Here is a 19,541-nt window from a genome sequence, read left to right as displayed (position 1 = left end):
TTCACTTTTACTGTTAAAAGCAATACATGTTGAGGCGCCTGGGTGGCTCAGTGGGTTATGCTTCCCACTGCAGCTCAGTTCATGATCTCAGATCATTATCTCCCTGTTGATGGGTTCCAGCCCCCATGGAGCTCTGTACTGACAGCTCAGAGCCTGGAGCCTCTTTTAGATTCTCTCATTCTCTCTCTCTCTCTCTGCCCCTCCTGTACTGGTGCTCTCTCTCAAAAATAAATAGGCATTTAAAAAAATTAAAAAATTAAAGCAATACATGTTACTTTGAGGAAGAAAAGATAACAGCACAAAGAAAACCCAAGAAATTCTACTACCAAAATGCTTATATTCTAGTATTTTATCTTACTTCATATGTGCACTTTTTTTTATTTTTTTAATTTTTTTTTCCAACGTTTATTTATTTTTGCGACAGAGAGAGACAGAGCGTGAACGGGGGAGGGGCAGAGAGAGAGGGAGACACAGAATCGGAAACAGGCTCCAGGCTCTGAGCCATCAGCCCAGAGCCTGACGCGGGGCTCGAACTCAAGGACCGCGAGATCGTGACCTGGCTGAAGTCGGACGCTTAACCGACTGCGCCACCCAGGCGCCCCTTTATGTGCACTTGAAAAGGAGGGTTGGGATATCAGATACTATTGGTTTCCTGAAATAGAAATTGTTTTATAGTATTTTTTTCTAATGGTAAAACACAAGATCACTTGGGTGCAGAAAGTCACAATTACCTATTATTAGTCCCTTATGTTCTCATAGCACCTGGTATTCCTTTCACAGAGACTTTTTACAACTGTAAATTATATGAAATTATTTTAAGTGTCTTTTTCACTCTGCATGACTAAATTCGAGGACATAAAGTCACTTTTTCTTCACCACGTCCCCAACTTGTTACACAATACGCGGCTACTAATACTAATTGTAACTGCCTTTTTTTTCCCCGTAATACGTCACGAACTTCCCCATTCATTTTACAGTTTTGTAGAAAAACTTAAGCTGTTGCCTTTCCTACGGACTTTTTTTTAACATCCTAAGATTCTGCGATTCTAAAAGAAACAATAATTCAAAAGCAGGCAACAGGAAAACAACTGCTGAAACTAACTCCCTTCACAGTCCTGGGGCGCGGAGGGGGGGGGGGCGCGGCGAACCTCGAGATCTCGCGATTTCAACGTCGCGTGGGAGCCTGAGTTCCCTCCCCTCCACAAGATGTTAATGCGCATGTTGCCGCTCGTCCGGAAACTACCGAAGTGGCTGCCGGGAGAGGGCGGGACAACAGGAAGTAAATATTGACGGACTGATCTCGTCTCTGTCGGAAGCCTCTTTGGGGTCGGCTGTGGCCGGACTGGGTGAGGAAATGTGGGAATTTGGGGATCGAGAAGTGAAGCTAGAAAACTTTGGAAAATAGGCTGAAGGCTCCTAATTCTTAGATATATCCTTACGGAAGTGATGAACGCCAGGTCGAGGGGGAAACGGGGATTGGGGACCGAGAAAGAAGCCGCCGTCCTAGGCCTCAGACACTTCACTTGTGCCCAGCCAGACCAGGAGTGCGTCTTCAGTGGTTTTTAGAGTATGAATTATCAGATGTTGGAGGTGCACTGTCCAGCTATGTTAGGGGGACAGTGTTGTTGGGGATTAGTCTGAATACCTATAAAATCTGTCAGATTTTAATTTTTTTTAATGTTTATTTATTTTTGAGACAGAGACAGAGCATGAATGAGGGAGGGGCAGAGAGAGAGAGAGAGGGAGACACAGAATCGGAAGCAGGCTCCAGGCTCTGAGCCATCAGCCCAGAGCCCGACGCGGGGCTCAAACTCACAAACCGTGAGATCGTGACCTGAGCTGAAGTCGGACGCTCAACCGACTGAGCCACCCAGGCGCCCCCAAAAAATCTGTCAGATTTTAAAGACTTACCGTAGTTTCTCTTATATTAAGAAACTGCTTTTTTTTTTTTTTTACTATCTTGATATGACTACTGGAATGCTTAAAATGATGTATGAGGCTGGCATTATATTTCTCTTGGACAGTGCCACATTGAAGGATTTTAAGCTTGTGCAGTAGTAGGACATGGTATGATTAAATACGTGTTTTGAAAAAATAACACTGCAGTGTGGAGAACTGATGGGAGAGACTGACAGAAGACCCATAAGAAAGGAAAGTAATAACTTACACTGAAATGGTAGCATTGAGAATAGAGAGAAGTAGATAAATTTGAGTGGTATTCAGAAGGTGAAAATAACAATACTTAGTGATGAAATAGATGTGGAGATTAGCTGGGACACATATGTAAAGGAATGAATGGTATTTTTCATTAAGAGAGGAAACAGGGGCGCCTGGGTGGCTCAGTTGGTTAAGCGTCCGACCTCAGCTCCGGTCACGATCTCGCGGTCCGTGAGTTCGAGCCCCGCGTCGGGCTCTGGGCTGATGGCTCAGAGCCTGGAGCCTGCTTCCGATTCTATGTCTCCTTCTCTGTCTGTCCCTCCCCCGTTCATGCTCTGTCTCAAAAATAAATAAACGTTAAAAAAAATTAAAAAGAGAGGAAACAGTGAATGGAGATGAGATTTCATGGAGGAGATCATGAGTTTCAATTAAGATTTGTTGAGTTTAGGTATCACTAAGACCTCTAAGTGAAGATGCTATGAAGTAAGCAATTGGAATATATGTATATGAAACTCAGATAAAAGATCTGGAGAGGAGATGTAAGTTGGAGAGCCAACAGTGATATATTGTGGCTATGAAGCCTTAGAAATAGATGACCTAGTCTACTGATGGAGTCCTGAGTAATGAAAGAGACTCTAGCACTGAGCCCTGTAGAATGCAAAATCAAACAACTAGGCAGACCCAGATGAACCTGCAAAGGAGACAGGAGCAGCAAGAGCGAGTCAAGAAAAAACAGGAGAGTATAGTGTTACTTACGCCAAGGGGTAAGAATATTTCAAGAGGGAAGGAACAGAACTGAAAAATGTATAGTGGATTTAGTACATTGATCATTGATAACTTAGTGGTAATTCTTTAGAGAGGTAGGGAATGGAAGCTAAATTAGAGTGATTGAGGAGAGAAGTAGAAGATGAGGAAATAGAGTCAGCGGATATAGATAATTCTTAAGGCATTTCGTCTTTAAGGAAAACAGGACATTGTTTACTCATGTAAGGTAATGTGTTGGTAAAGTCTGAGACACACATAGAGAAATTCAGGAACGTTAATGAAAGAGTCTTATGAAATTTTGAGTACATGTCTATATATTTCTCTGCATTTATAAATTAGAGTTGAGGGAGAAACTACAGTAAATAGAGACCTTGTGGAGGGGAACGAGACCCTTCCCTTACAGATACTATAAGAACTTATGAAATATATAAGCCAGACTGTAGTATATGTTATTAGGATGTACTTTTAATAGTTTTACTGATGAATTCATGAAGGCCTACTTTATACTAATACGTATTTCATTCTTTTCATAGAGGGGTCCAGATAACCATGTCAGCTGCAGCTGTAGATGCAGTTAATGCGGCCCCCCTGTCGGGGTCCAAAGAAATGAGTCTGGAGGAACCAAAGAAGATGACCAGAGAGGACTGGAGAAAGAAGAAGGAGTTAGAAGAGCAGCGGAAACTGGGTAATGCTCCTGCAGAAGTTGATGAAGAAGGAAAGTAAGTTATTTCATTATTTGCATGATCTGTTCATTCAGAATTCAGATTTATGGGGCTCCTGGGTGACTCAGTCAGTTAAGCATCTAACTCCTGGTTTCCATTCAGGTTACGGTCTCAAGGTTTGTGAGATCGAGCCCCATGTCGGGCTCTGCGCTGACCCCACGTAGAGCCTGCTTGGGATTCTCTCTCTCCCTTTCTGTTTCTGCCTTTCCCTCATGCACATGTGCACGTGCTCTCTCTCTCTCTCCCTCTCTCTCAAAGTAAATAAATAAACATTTTTTAAAAATTCAAATTTATGTCCACGTAGTTGAGTAGTTTTTCATCCTTTGCTTTGACAGGAAGCTATCTTTACCATTTACCTTCTTTTTGTTTTTATTATTTTATCAAATTCATATATGTAAGGTTTAATAAAAAAATATTGAAGGACTTACAATGAACAGCAGTCATCCCTTTCAACCCCTCCCACTCCTTGTTCCACCTCTGCAAATCTTCTAAATCTTTCTGTTTTGAGTTTTTCTGGTTGATACTTCCACATCTCTAAATAATGTACCTACATCATTGTTTTAATCAACTCTAGACATTATTAACTAGCTTCTTACTCTTTTATAAGACATTATTTACTAACATACATCCGTGTCTTCCATATCTAGCTCCTCACTTCAGTTCTATCACTATTCTTAGTTTCTATATTGGAATTTTTTTCAATCTAAAATAAAGTATAAATTACTTTGCTTATTTTTCTTTTTTTTTTTCTATATTATAGAGATACCTAGCATATTCTCTTCCCTCTCCCTCCCACTGCATTATCTCTGGCCTTAGAGTTTATAAAGGCTACCTTTGTAATTGTAATATCAACTATTTTCAAACTTTTTTTCTTTTTTACATGTTTATTTTTGAGAGAGAGAGGGAGACAGCATGAGTAAGCACAAGTGGGAAGAGGCGGAGAGAGGAGGAGAGAATCCCAAGCAAGCTCCACATTGTCAGCACAGAGCCCTATGCAAAGCTCGATCTCATGAACCGTGAGATCATGACCTGAGCCAAAATCAAGAGTCAGACGCTTAATCAACTGAGCCACCCAAGCACCCCTCAAACTTTATTCTTTTTTTTTTTCTTTCTAACATTTATTTATTTTTGAGACAGATAGAGACAGAGCATGAGCAGGGGAGGGTCAGAGAGAGAGGGAGACACAGAATCCGAAACAGGCTCCAGGCTCTGAGCTGTCAGCCCAGACCCCAATGTGGGGCTCGAACTCACGGACCGCGAGATCATGACCTGAGCCGAAGTTGGACGCCCAACCGACTGAGCCACCCAGGCACCCCCAAACTTTATTCTTTAAAAACATATATATATTTTTTTAATTACAGAGACATCAACCCTCATATACCTCAGTATATTTCTTCAGTGCCATGGTATATTGATCCATCAAAAAGACCTACTTTAAAGCACCAGAGACCACAACCAGAGAAACAGAAGCAATACAGCTCATCTGGAGAATGGTACAAGAGGGGTGTAAAAGAGGTATGTGGGCAACTTTTATATATATCCTTTTGGAAATGGAGATTTTATTTTAAGAACTTAATATAAGAACCTTCGATACTATGTTAAATTGAAACAGATTATATAATCTTTTACCTGAGATTAAAATTCACAATACATACTATTTTAGTCTGTGTTTTCTTTTATAAATTTTATGTTGCTAAAGTACTTAATTTTCTCATTTGTAAAGTATGGAGACTCAAACTCGTTTTTCTCTTAATGAGTCAGTCACTTCATGAGATAATATAGTAGTGAGAGCCAAAATTATTTCTAATTTATTCAGATAATTAGAATATTTTGTTTTTCTTTATATCCATTTATAGAATTCCATAACTACTAAGTACCGCAAGGGAGCATGTGAAAATTGTGGGGCCATGACGCACAAAAAGAAAGACTGCTTTGAGGTAAGCTCACCTTTGAGAATTTTAGAAACTTGTCAGAGTCTCTTTTATTCTTCCTCGCCAGATTAATTCTATTTTTCTAAAATTACCTAAATTTTGGTACAAGTTAAAAAAAAAATTAATTTGAGTGAAAGTAGATTAGCACCATCAGAATTTACCGCTGGGAGAGTAACTGATAACTGAACAGACCATAAACTCCCATGGTGTGTTTATGTTTGCTTTGTAAAGGTCATCTGAAATTTTCCTCTGGGCTACAGGAACTTAGGGAAAGACTTTATTTTATTTTATTTCCCAGAGACCTAGGCGAGTTGGAGCAAAATTTACAGGTACTAATATAGCTCCAGATGAGCATGTCCAGCCCCAGCTGATGTTTGACTATGATGGGAAGAGGGACCGGTGGAATGGCTACAATCCAGAGGAACACATGAAAATTGTAGAAGAATACGCCAAAGTTGATCTGGTGAGCAAAGTTCCCTGCTTTCCCACACTCCTTAAAGAATGTACATTTTGCTGTATCACTGGTTTAGCAACTCTATTTTTTGTCTTCAAGCAATATAAAAATGGTAGCATTTTTATAATAGTAGTAGTAGGCCTAACGGAATAGTGAAGATGAAATGGGCTAGCCCTATTGGCAGCAGTGTCTTATTTGATTCTTATATTGTTTTTTGATTCCTGAGGTTGCAGAAGATATTGGAAGCATGAGAACAGATTAGTATCTAAAGCTTTTGGCTTTTTAAGGTTATAAACTCTTGCCCCCCCGTATACACGCACACTGCATCTTGCCCATAGACCTATTTTTACCGTTGTCTCGCATAGCATTTGAGAGAGGTGAGAGGGGAATAGGATAACTCATTTCAGAAAATCGAATTTTATTTTAATTCAATTTCAGTTTTTTTCTGTTAGGATTTTACCTACTCATCCCCATTCCTTAAAATCCATAGTCACACTGCCTTTTTCTTTTTTTTAAGTAGAGTTTACATTTAAAAATCATGGGATTTCGTATAATGTAAGTTTCATCTCTTCTTGAACAATGATATGGTAATCCTGGGTCTGCCTGGCAAGAGCCAGTCATCTGGAGTCAGGTGACAGCTGCTCCTTCTGAACTTAGCTTGTTCTCTGCAGTTTAATCACTGCTGCTGTTTGGCTCAGTTTATATTAATGCTTGGTTCAAACAGGAGTTTGTAACTCCTGTTTAGAAACCATAGATCTGGAGCTACAAGAAATCCCAAAGAGACGACCTTGTTTAGTGAACTTTCTGAACGCAATAGATTTGTTGATTTTAAATATAAAAAAACTAAATGTTCATTTGAATGTTGTAAAGTTAATTTCAAATGTTTCCTTTTTTGTTAGGCAAAACGAACACTGAAAGCCCAGAAACTCCAAGAAGAATTAGCCTCAGGGAAATTAGTGGAACAAGCTGTAAGTAATAAAAATGATCAATAAAAAAATTCAAACTCTTAGCAAACAAAAATGAAAATTGAAACAAGAATTCATTTTATCTCTCCAGTTAGAAAAGATTTTAGCATCCAACTTCAGCTCAGGTCATGATCTCTCACGGTTCATGATTTCGAGCCCCACATTCAACTATCTGCTGTCAGCACAAAGCCCGCTTCAGATACTCTGGCTCCCTCTCCCCTGTGTGCATGTGCGCGCGCTCTCTCTCTCTCTCTCTCTCTCTCTCTGTCTCTCTTCTCTCCTCTCTCTTTTCTCTCCTCTCTCTTCTCTCTTCTCTCTCTGTCTCTCGCAAAAACAAAATAAACATTAAAAAAAAACACAAGATTTCAGGGACAGAGAAGTGCTATTGAGAGGAAAGAGTAAAACTGGCACTCATACCATTCATGAGAATATACCTTGACACAATCATTTTGTAAAGAATGTTGCCATAAAATATTTATATACGTTTTCTGGAATTAAATTAGTAGATCTTTCAATCCTAAAGAATTTTCTAGTAATCAGGAGAAAGTCATATATGCAAAGATGTTCACTGTAGCACTTTTTAAGATAGCAAGAAATTGAAATAGCTTAAATAGGAACGGGGAATTGGTGAAGTAAACTGTCCTGCATCTGCATGATAGAATGGGGCATGGCTCTTTTTTTTTAAATTTTTTTAATGTTTATTTTTGAGAGAGACAAAGCGTGAGCAGGCAAGGGGCAGAGAGAGAGAGAGACACAGAATCTGAAACAGGCTCCAGGCTCTGAGCTGTCGGCACAGAGCCCGACATGAGGCTTGAACTCATGAACCACAGGATCATGACCTGAGTCGAAGTCAGATGCTCAACCGACTGAGCCACCCAGGCGCCCCTGGGGCATAGCTCTTAAAATCTTTATAACAACAGTGGGTAACACTTACATTTAAATAACACATGAAAAAATATTGTAATATCACATAGGAAAAAAGATAAGAATACTAATTCTCATCCAGTGTAGAATTAGTAAATTTTTCTTTGTATTTTTACTATTGCTTCCTACATTTTCCATAATGACTATAATAATTTTATAGGTGAATAAAACAAAATTTTTGACTAAAAAAATTTTATAGTAAAAAGATGTATTGCAGCCAATTTTTTATTCATGACAACTTAATAGTTAATGTATATTATGCTTATTAAAAGTTTTTTTTAACAAATTTATGGCACACATAAAAAACATTTGGAGTTTAAATTTCTAAAAGGAATTCTTGCCAAGTATGAATTAGAAACAGACCTAAGTAAGCACCAAGCGAACAGTCCCTGAGGCTCACAGCACAGGTTAACAGATAGATGCTAAAATCCGGCTCTGTCCTTGGCTAGCTAGGTGATCGTAGAAAAATTAATTTGCTTCTCTGAGCCTCAGTTTGTCATCTCTCAAACAGAGATAACATGTACCCTTCAGGAGGTTTAGCATTCATATCACATAGTAAGTAAACATTTGGTAATTCATAACTGTTGTTACCACCAATTCTGGAAAAAGGAAAATGGCCTGTTTCTTTTGTTCTAATATATTCTCTGTTGTTTATCGTAAACATAGTATAATTTAGTTGCCCAGTAAGCATACTTAAATGTATACAGGGGACTGATGATTTTTGACCACTTCAGTACTTGGATATTAACTACATACATAGAAGAAAAGTCTACTGTAGAGATTGAACTTTCTGTACAGCATCATAAATTTTTTTGTTGTTCAACTCGCAACTTGTGGGAACTCCAAAAAACAATTATTTTTTTTAAAAAACAGGTGCCTGGATGTCTTAGTTGGTTAAGCATCCAACTCTTGACTTTGGCTCAGGTCATGATCTCACAGATCATGAGATCAAGTCCTGTGTCAGGCTCTGTGCTAATAACACAGAGCCTACTTGGTATTCTTTCTTTCTTTCTCTCTCTCTCTCTCTCTCTCTCTCTCTGCCCCATCCCTGCTCACGTACACTCTCTTCTCTCTCTCTCTCTCTCTCTCAAAATAAATAAATAAACTTAAAAAATAAAGAAAAAACAGGCACCTAGGCAGCTGAGTTGGTTAAGTGTCTGACTCTTGATTTCAGCTGAGGTCATAATCCCAGGGTCGTGGGATCGAGCCCGACACCAGGCTCCACACTCCACACTGAGTGTAGAGTCTGCTTAAGATTCTCTCTGTCTCTCTGCCCCTCTCCTCCTCTCTTACTCTCTAAACCAAAAATAAAAATAACTGAAGAACATTTAAAAGAACACATAATTCTGGGAGGCCTGGCTGCCTCAGTCAGTAAGGCTTGTGACTCTTTATCTCAGGCTTGTGAGTTCGAACCCCATGTTGGGTGTAGAAATTACTTAAAAAATGAAATCTTTATTTAAAAAAATGATTCTGAAAGTAACACATATGCAGTGAAAGAAATTTTAGAAAAAGTATAAGGAAGAAAGTATCTCCTATTTTAACTATTAACATTTTGAGGTAGGCCTTTCTAGGTCCCACTCCACCTACCCCCATATATCTATATATGTGTGTAATGATAATCCAACTTGTTTTTTATGTGGATTTCATCTTTGCATACTTAATTATCACCTCTTTCAGTTAAACGATAGAGGCAATGAGATCATGTTTTCTGTGTAATTAAATAAATATAGACCTATTTATTTTTATATAAATTCACATGGTATTATATAAAACTCAGAGTAATTTAAGAAGATATGCAGTAAAAAGTCTCCCATCCTTGCCTCCATTCATCCTATCTCAAAACCTCACCACCCCCCCATAATCTGTTTTTCTTGTGGATACTTTCAGAGTTTCTTACATAAATACAAACAAAAACAAATATATAATGTTATTCCCATCTCTTTCTCCCTTTTTAACAGCAAAAAAATAACAGCAAAAAAGAAAGGGGGTAGCAAATTATATGTTTTTTTTCCTGCAGATTGAATAGAATCACTTTCACGGTTTTTTGGGGGAGGGGGGAGAGTTCAAGCATGAGCAGGGGAAGGGCAGAGGAAAAGAGAGAGAGGGAGAATCCTAAGCAGGCTCCATGCCCAGTGTGGAGCCAGGAATGGGCTCATCTCATGACCGTGAGATTATGACCTCAGCTGAAACCAAGAGTTGGACACCTAACTGACTGAGTCACCCAGGTGCCCCAGATAGAATCACCTTAATGGATGTTCAGTGTTCATCAAGTATAGTAATGTATATAACCAATTATCTATTATTAAGTTGATTTTTTTCCCAAATTTTTGGTACTATATACGACACTATAAATCACATTCTTGTACATATCTCTTTATATAATTGATGTATTATTCCCTTAGAGTAAATTCCTTAATGTGTAGTTGTTGACACAGTGAGTATTTTATTTAATATTTTGGTGTCATATCACTTAGATACCATTCAGGAGAGCTGCTCAAATTTATGCTCTCACCAATATATTGTATATGTATCTATATCTATCATTCTATTTATATAGGGAGAATGGATAGATAGATAGATAGATAGATTGATTCACACACACACATATTTTCATATTCCCCCACTATACTATAAGGTACTCTTTTTAACCTTTGAAGGTTTTTTTTTTTCAACGTTTTTATTTATTTTTGGGACAGAGAGAGACAGAGCATGAACGGGCGAGGGGCAGAGAGAGAGGGAGACACAGAATCGGAAACAGGCTCCAGGCTCCGAGCCATCAGCCCAGAGCCTGACGCGGGGCTCGAACTCACGGACTGCGAGATCTTGACCTGGCTGAAGTCGGACGCTTAACCGACTGCGCCACCCAGGCGCCCCGACCTTTGAAGGTTTTTAAAGGGACATGATAAAATACTGATTACTTTGGTATAGGCATTTTGTAGAATTAGAGAAAATCCTGACCAGTTGCTAATGAAGAAAGAGTATCTTTGTGCCAAGGATCTCACCCTTCTTAAATTACAGTATGGTGTCATCTGAGTAGATTCCTTCATTGCCTAAATTTTACATAAGCTGTTCTGGTTCTAAAGATACTTACTACATGATCCTGTAACATTTTCTTTTTGGACTTGATAGAAAACTAGTAAGGTTTAGCAAAAATGGTGTCTAAAGGTTAACATATAAGAAATGAATATATATTGATTACATTGGTCATCTTGATGTTCCTCCTACCCTTGTGTGATTATAATCCTATATCATTGAAAATTCTCTAGAAATTTACTGGCTTTGTAGACAGTCTGATAAAATTATTCATAAGTACATACTTGTATTCAGAACTTATGTGTTCATTACAATGAGAAATAGGAGGATTTGTTCAGTTAGATTTAAGTTATATTATTTTACCTAAGTATTTAACATGTGAATCAATAAGGGCTTCTGGGTGGCTCAGTCGGTTAAGCATCCAACTTCAGCTCAGGTCATGATCTCACATTTCATGAGTGTGAGCCCTGCATCAGGCTCTGTGCTGACAGCTTGGAGCCTGGAGCCTGCTTTGGATCTCTGTCTCCCTCTCTGCCCCTCCCCTGCTTGTGCTTGCTCTAACTCTCTCTCTCTGAAAACTAAACATTAAAAAAATGATAATAAAAAAATAAAGTGTGAATCAGTAGATTCAGTGGAATAAAATAACAAATTCTTTTTCTTCTTGCATAATGCAGAATTCTCCAAAACACCAGTGGGGAGAAGAGGAACCAAATTCTCAAACGGTAATAAATATTTGCCTTGTCTGGCAAATTTTTCAATTTCTGATGGCTAATGGCTAATAACAATAACTAATAATAATAGCTTTAAGGAATATAACTGAATAAGAGTTGGATTAAAGGAAAGTAAGAACTAGATGCTGCTCTTTTTTTCTTATAATTTGGTTTTCCCTCTTTCCACTTCCTTCAGGAAAAAGATCATAACAGTGAAGATGAGGATGAAGATAAATACGCAGATGACATTGACATGCCTGGACAGAACTTTGACTCTAAGAGGCGAATTACTGTCCGGAATCTCAGGATTCGAGAAGATATTGCAAAAGTAAGCCTTGCCAACTTAACATACACACTCAAAAAATATTTGTCTTCCCACCCCAAATTTTGTCTACTCATCTGGTATCTGGATAGTATATAGGTAATATAGTCATTCCAAGATTAGGTATCATTCTGTATTTTATCTTCTGTACCCGGAAATGTATACACACAATTGATCGTGATTGACTCATCTGCCTAGTGTGCTGAAATCTTTTTTGACAGAAGTAAACATTAATGCAGTCTTAAACCATTTTCCCTTCTAGTATTTGCGGAATTTAGATCCAAATTCTGCTTACTATGATCCCAAAACTAGAGCGATGAGAGAGAATCCCTATGCCAATGCAGGAAAGAATCCAGATGAGTAAGTATCAAGTTAAATGTATAGATTTTGGGGCGCCTGGGTGGCTCAGTCAGTTAAGCATCCAACTTTAGCTCAGGTCATGACCTCACGGTCTGTGGGTTTGAGCCCGGCATCAGGCTCTGTGCTGACAGCTCAGCTCAGAGCCTGGAGTCTGCTTCATATTCTGTGTCTCCCTCTCTCTGTTCCTCCCATGCTTGCACTCTCTCTCTGTCTCTGTCTCTCTGTCTCTCTCTCTCTCTCTCTCTCTCTCTCTCAAAAATAAATAAACATTAAAAAAATAGAGAGATTTCAAGGTAGGGCGGGGGTGGGGGGAGAGTTTTTAATCATAAAACTGAATCTGAGTTAAAATAAACATCATCTATGGTTGGGTCAGAAAAGAATGAACTTTCCTTAAAGAAAGCAATTTCTGAAACAACTTGTTTTTTAAATTTGCATTTACAGAGTGAGCTATGCAGGGGATAACTTCGTTAGATACACAGGAGATACCATTTCAATGGCTCAGACACAGTGTAAGTGTTTGCTCTAAGTCAAGGTATTTTTATAAGCTCAAAAGAAATTTGGGGGCATTTTTAAAAGTTTGTTTTTAACAAGCATGCAATAAACGTAGCTGACAAGTCATTAAAATGTCTTTGATTTTTGTAGTGTTTGCTTGGGAAGCCTATGACAAGGGATCTGAAGTGCATCTGCAGGCCGATCCTACAAAACTAGAGCTGTTGTACAAGTCCTTCAAAGTCAAAAAAGAAGACTTCAAGGAACAGCAGAAAGAAAGCATCCTGGAAAAGGTAATTTTGACCAAAATGCTTAAAAAAAGAATGTTCGTTAAAGAGAAATGACTAGTTAATGATCATTCAGTTTACATTTGGAATACAATGCACATAAAGTCCCTTTTAGTTTGTTAGGAACAGTCCTACCCTCACATTGACTTGAAATCAAGTGTATACATTATCAGTTTAGCTGTATCAGGAAGCTTTGGGGGGAAAACAACAACAACAACAAAAACATAGCAGTTTAAAAGAAACATTGGTTATATCTGAGGATTTTGTATGTCAGCTGGGTCTCCTGGTCTGGGCCTGCCCATCTGAAGCTGGATGATCTAGAATGGCCTCATTCTGGTCTCTAGCAGTTAGCAGGCTGATTGTCCTAAGAGACCTCATCTGAACAGCTCATGTCTGCCCAGGGTGGGCTCTCCTCCTTGGGTAGGCTAGTCCAGCCTCATATGGCATTCTTGGGGTACCAGAGACTAGCAACAAAAATATGCCCCACTGCACAAGTGCTTTCCAGGCCTTTGCTTGCATCACATTTGCCCAGTTTCCCACAGGCCTGAACAAGTAACATGGCCAGGCCCAGATTCAAAGATGGAGAAACAGACTGTCTATCTCTTGAGGGGAAGAGTAGCAAAGTCATGTGGCAAATGGGCACGCATACAAGGTTAAGAGGAATTGATGGCCATTTGGTAATTTGCCACGCTCAACACATAGATAACAACTGAGACATCTTTTATTTGCCTATAAAAATCATGTGGCTTTTTCTTTTTCACTGTACTTTGTATAACAGAGCCCATAAAAAATATTGCTTTCATGTTTCTGATTAGAAACAAACTGATCAATAGAGATTTGAATGAAAACCTTTGCTGTAAAATGTATTTAATAATATTTAATGTTCTTTTAGTATGGTGGCCAAGAACATTTGGATGCCCCTCCAGCTGAATTGCTTTTAGCTCAGACTGAAGACTATGTGGAGTACTCAAGACATGGGACAGTCATCAAAGGACAGGAGAGGGCTGTCGCCTGCTCTAAGTATGAGGAGGATGTGAAGATCCACAATCACACAGTATGTGTTAAACTAGAACCATCTGGTGTCCTTGTTAGCATTTTTCTCTGAGTTATATTTTCTTTTTACAGCTTCATAGCGAATCATTGTTGGGCTTGTTTTCCTTTTTTTTTTTTTTTTTTTTTACATTTTAATTTTATTTTATGAAATTTTTCTAAAAATACAAAAACTTTAGAATACTATTATGTTCACCCACATACCCATCACCTAGATTCAGAAATATTTTGCATGTTGCCATATATGTTCTGTCTGGACAGAGGGAGAGGTATATGCGTGCTGGTATATACATATACCCACATATATATTTTGTATCTTTTTTTTTTTTTTACTAAAATACTTGAAAATTACAGATATTATGATATTTCACTGATAGACACTATATCATGTATTTCCTAAAATTAAGGATATTCCCCTACATTATCACACTTTAGAAAATTATCATGGACTCCTTAATATCCTCTAATCTGTAATTCTTAATCACATTACCAAAATATACACAAAAATGCCTTTAAATAGGTGGTTTGTTTTTGCTTTTGTTTTTGTTTTGAGTCAGAATCCAATCAAAGTTTATTCTGGTTGTTATGTCTCTTTTTCTCTATCTCCCTCTATCGAAACTCCCCTTTTTCAGGACAGTGACTCCTAAACAGATCAGGACAGTTATTTTGTAAACTCACATTCTATTTTGACTGGTTCAATTACTTGTATGATATCATACGAGTTATTCCTCTATCCTCTGTATTTCCTATAAACAAATTCAGATCTAAAGACTTGACTAAAGTTAAATATTTTAACAAGAACATAAGTGATACAGTGTAATTCATACTGCATCACATTATAAAACACATGTACCCAAACTACAATTGTCTAAGTTGGATCAAAAACAGAACTCCCTATAGGAGCCAGGCTGCTAAATCATATGAGTGAAGTGACTCAGGCAAATTATACAAACTAGAGAACACAAACCCTGTCTGAAAGGGGCATCCACTGGTCAGCAACAGCCAGTCCTTGCCAAGTAGGAATGTGGGCCCAGAATTTCCCAGTCCTTCTTAATTTTTAAAGAGAAGTCAGATATCCTAATTTTTTTTTAAAGTTTTAGGAATAAAATGTAAGACCATTATAATTTAATGCCTGCTTGTCACACTTGAGAGCAGGCCACCTTGTCCCTATTAGCTAGCCCTGGAATCCCCATAAGTTTCCTCCCAAGTTAACCTTTTAAAGGACTGTATTATTTTATGCTCATATCAACAGTGTATGAGAGTCCCTAGTTTCAGGTTCCTTTTTAAGTAACAACTCTCTCTCTGCAGCATATCTGGGGATCTTACTGGAAAGATGGCCGATGGGGATACAAATGCTGTCACTCCTTTTTCAAGTATTCCTATTGCACGGGAGAAGCTGGGAAGGAGATTGCTGTAAGTAATTGTGCTCTAGTTCTTGCAAGTGTAAAACAACAAAAGTTCTTAAGTCAGAATCTGTATGAAACATACTTCTCATGTTTCAAATTTTAACTTTTTCTTCAATGATCGGTAACTATGATTACTCAAGTCAAATGACTATATTTTCCCACAGAATTCAGAGGAATGTATTATAAATGATATAACTGGAGAAGAATCTGTAAAAAAACCTCAAACGCTCATGGAGGTAAGTCTATAATCATTTGTCCTGAATTTTTTTTTAATGTTTATTTATTTTTGAGAGAATGTGTGCATGCATGGGGAGAGGGAGAGGGAGAGAGGGGAACAGAGGATCCGAAACGGGCTTTGTGCTATCAGCAGAGATCCCAATTCAGGGCTCAAACTCACGAACCTTGAGATCATGATCTGAGCTGAAGTCAGACACTTAACTGACTGAGCCACCCAGCACCCCATGTGTCCAAAAATTTTAAGTGCTGGAGGGCAGACTTCAAAATTTGCACCAGAACTTTGTTTTTGCATTAATAACCCTATATTTCAATCCTCCCTATCAGATGCATCAGGAAAAACTAAAAGAAGATAAAAAGAAGAAAAAGAAGAAGAAGAAGAAGCATCGAAAGAGCAGTTCAGATAGTGATGATGAAGAAAAGAAACATGAAAAATTGAAAAAGGTACTTTATGAAGTCAGAGCAATGACAGTATTCTTTATTTGTATGGACCTTAATAAATTATCTAGTCCTGTCTCCAAGCTCATTTTAAAAATCCCAAGTCTGGGTGATTTGCTCAGGTCACCTTGTATCAGGCCTAGAATGCAAATGGAGATTTTTTTGTCTTAGTATTGCCTGCTTCTCAGAATGTTTGATAAAAATCACTAATGTACAGAAGAAATGTTCTTTGTAAAGCTGTTCTTTAAGAGTTACTGACATATGTCCAGAAAGAATTGCCTTCTAGCTCTAAAATTTGTGTCAGCAAGTCCTTGGGAAAAGTCAGAGTTGTAGTTTCCACCAGAAGTATCAGTTTTGGACTTATGTTAGTAAAGTGAATCTCACTGAATCTTTGTTATTAAGTAAAAATTTTTTAACATTGAAAATGTGGTAGACTATTTCCTGCTGTATGAAAATATTGTATCAGCCAAACAGTGATTCGTTGTAGCTTGAAGGTAGTCTGGCAGACTCTCAAGCTCTTTCAGATAATCTAGGTTTTTCATATAGCAGTTTACATTCAGTGGGATCTTTTGGTACTCTGCTACTATTGGTGGTACTCATGTTTTTTCTTTCACTGTAGGCCCTGAATGCAGAGGAAGCCCGCCTTCTTCACGTCAAGGAGATTATGCAGATTGATGAGAGGAAGCGCCCTTACAATAGCATATATGAAACTCGGGAACCCACTGAAGAGGAAATGGAGGCCTATAGAATGAAACGTCAGAGGCCGGATGACCCCATGGCCTCCTTCCTTGGACAGTAGTAGCTAGTTATAGACAGTCACCCAAGATAGACACATAGATACATTCTTTTCAGCTTCTTGCTGATAATTGTAGGTGGAAAACCCCTTGACTACTCTTTTTGCTGCCTGACTTTAATAAAGCTTCCAGAAGTCCTTTTGTAAATTCATTTCTTTGTACACCGAAGAAACAAGAAAAACAAAGAGCAATTAAGTGTATGTTAAGATTTTTTTTCCAATTTTATATTAGGTGATGTGGAAAGAGGCCTTGGCTCTTTACCTAGCAAGAATGTCTTCTACTCAACATTATTAAGGCTTAAACTGTATCTCCACAATTCATATGGCCCTTTATCTAGTTAACATGCATTTTGAAGGCAGATTAGTTACTCTTTCTCAAAATCAGGGTTTCATTTTTTCAAATTATTAGTAACTATAATTAAAGTTATTTGAGAATCCTTTGTTTTTGCCTTCTAAGGTTTCCCTGGTCTGAAACTAAAAAAATTATTCTATCTTGGGTTTTGGGTTACTGAAAGGAAACCTGTAGAACATATGAGTAACTTTATCTCCCATGTCAATCTGTATAGTAATAATTCTGTTTTCTACTTGGTTATAAAATTTTTATTTTTAAAATATTTCCTTGTACCTTACATCCAGAATAACAGAAAAATAATATTTTGTCATCTTTGAGCCAGTGTTGTGATGGTCTTTTATCATTCTGGACTTGAGCCTTTAAACACAGAAATCCTTTCCTCTATCATAGAAAATACAGTTTGTGATACTATTTGTCGCTTTAATTGTGATTGCCTTTATGTAAAAATAATATTAAATTTTAAAAGATTGTAGAATATCCATTATACCTAATATCTATAGTAAGCAGGTGTCTGTAAAATTTGCAAAAAGCAAAACCTGAAGTTGAAAGTTTCTTCAAAGAATTAGAAGGATAGCTTGTAGGGCTATTAATAACTGAGACCGCCATGATCCTCAGGCCTCTTCTAAGACCATCATGAAAATAATACTGACAGAGTGGGCTCAATGAAAACAGCCTGTTTCAAACCCCTGATAGAAGTACATTGGCTTTTTAACAGCTCACCAAAACTGATTAGGATACAGCTTTAAGTTACCATCTCAGAAATAGTAACAATCGAATTGTCAAGTACTATGAATATAGTGTGTAGATTCAGACTACTGTGCAATTAAAAAAGCAATGCAAATGGAGGTAATTCTTAACATATTTCAAGAAAGTCAATGACGTGTTCATATTCCTACCTTACCATGGGGTGGCTCCATAAAGTGACAATGTCTATTTTGTATTTTATTTATCTTTTGGTAATAAAGATACATAATTAGAATACTTAACTGAGTGGTTTGTAGCATTATTTCAAATATTTAACAGAAAAGCAGTTTATGGGACTGTCAGGGGGCTTAGCTTCTTTAATTTTGAGTTATTTTTTTTTTTCAACGTTTATTTATTTTTGGGACGGAGAGAGACAGAGCATGAACGGGGGAGGGGCAGAGAGAGAGGGAGACACAGAATCGGAAACAGGCTCCAGGCTCTGAGCCATCAGCCCAGAGCCCGACGCGGGGCTCGAACTCACGGACCGTGAGATCGTGACCTGGCTGAAGTCGGACGCTTAACCGACTGCGCCACCCAGGCGCCCCATAGCTTCTTTAATTTTGAATTAAAAAATTTCAGGATCTTTTTAAGTCAAAAAATGTGTCACCTGACTTTTCCGGGTCTCTGTTCCCTCTTCCATGAAACCTAATTTACTGATTTTAGGAAGAATTCTATAATATCTGAACTCACGTCTTATTTCTTCATTTTGGAAAAAAGAGAACACCTGGAACATGATTCATTATGTGAACTTTGATTTTATTTCCCTAATAGCTGCCTGTTGAGTGTTGGAACTATGTACTGTAATTTTTGTATATTATCTCTGCAAAAGAACTTCATGGACAAATGGATAAATTATTTTATAATAAGCACAAGGGCTTAATTAGTCCAGGTAGCTTACTCAGGTCCTGATAAGTAAAAGTGTTAGGGCCAGGACATAAAGCCAAGTATCTATTGACTCTAAAGCCTACTCCTTTCTCTAGTACTTAAAGCCCTGCTTTCTGGACCAGAAAGACTGGTCTTTTGCAATTTCTTCTGTTGACAGAAACCTCAAGCAGGCTTCAGTCTACCAGGTTCACCCTGAACACCTGAAAATGATGCATCTATCCCACATTCTCTGATACTATCCCTTTCCCCAGTCTTAATGGGATGCTTCTAACAAGACTGATTATAGAAAGATTATTAAATTGTTCTTTAAGTTTGTCACAATTCTGGAAGGAAATATCCCCCAAATAAGAAGGAGGTCTTTCTGCAGTTTTCTAGTTTCTACTTTGGAATTTTTCCTCTAAAAATCTAATATGGGTTCATAACTTTAATATCATGTTAAAACGGATTTTAAATAAAATTGAAGATCTTTTCTCCAAAATGAATTTTTCTGAGGAAATTCATCCACATGCTCTAAATTATG

At 37.9% G+C, this 19,541-nt stretch overlaps 1 protein-coding gene across 1 annotated transcript; it reads left to right on the top strand.

Annotated features, from left to right (window-relative positions):
* Positions 1-1,228: 1,228 nt before the first annotated feature.
* SLU7 (spliceosome associated SLU7) lies at positions 1,229-18,375 on the top strand. Its single transcript, XM_040443840.1, has 16 exons — positions 1,229-1,346; positions 3,456-3,641; positions 5,006-5,159; positions 5,501-5,581; positions 5,874-6,038; positions 6,929-6,997; positions 11,626-11,673; positions 11,858-11,989; positions 12,246-12,343; positions 12,785-12,852; positions 12,986-13,125; positions 14,012-14,173; positions 15,478-15,582; positions 15,740-15,811; positions 16,137-16,253; positions 16,867-18,375. Exons 2-16 carry the CDS (start codon positions 3,472-3,474, stop codon positions 17,044-17,046), a joined length of 1,761 nt encoding a protein of 586 aa, XP_040299774.1. The 5' UTR covers positions 1,229-1,346; positions 3,456-3,471; the 3' UTR covers positions 17,047-18,375.
* Positions 18,376-19,541: the final 1,166 nt, after the last annotated feature.

The sequence above is a fragment of the Herpailurus yagouaroundi genome, unplaced genomic scaffold, assembly GCF_014898765.1.
Source record: "Herpailurus yagouaroundi ecotype Mexico unplaced genomic scaffold, PumYag 29, whole genome shotgun sequence".
In the NCBI taxonomy this organism is placed as follows: Eukaryota; Metazoa; Chordata; class Mammalia; order Carnivora; family Felidae; genus Herpailurus; species Herpailurus yagouaroundi.
The sequence above is the reverse complement of the archived record's forward strand: the minus strand, read 5'-3'. Positions and strand labels throughout refer to the sequence as shown.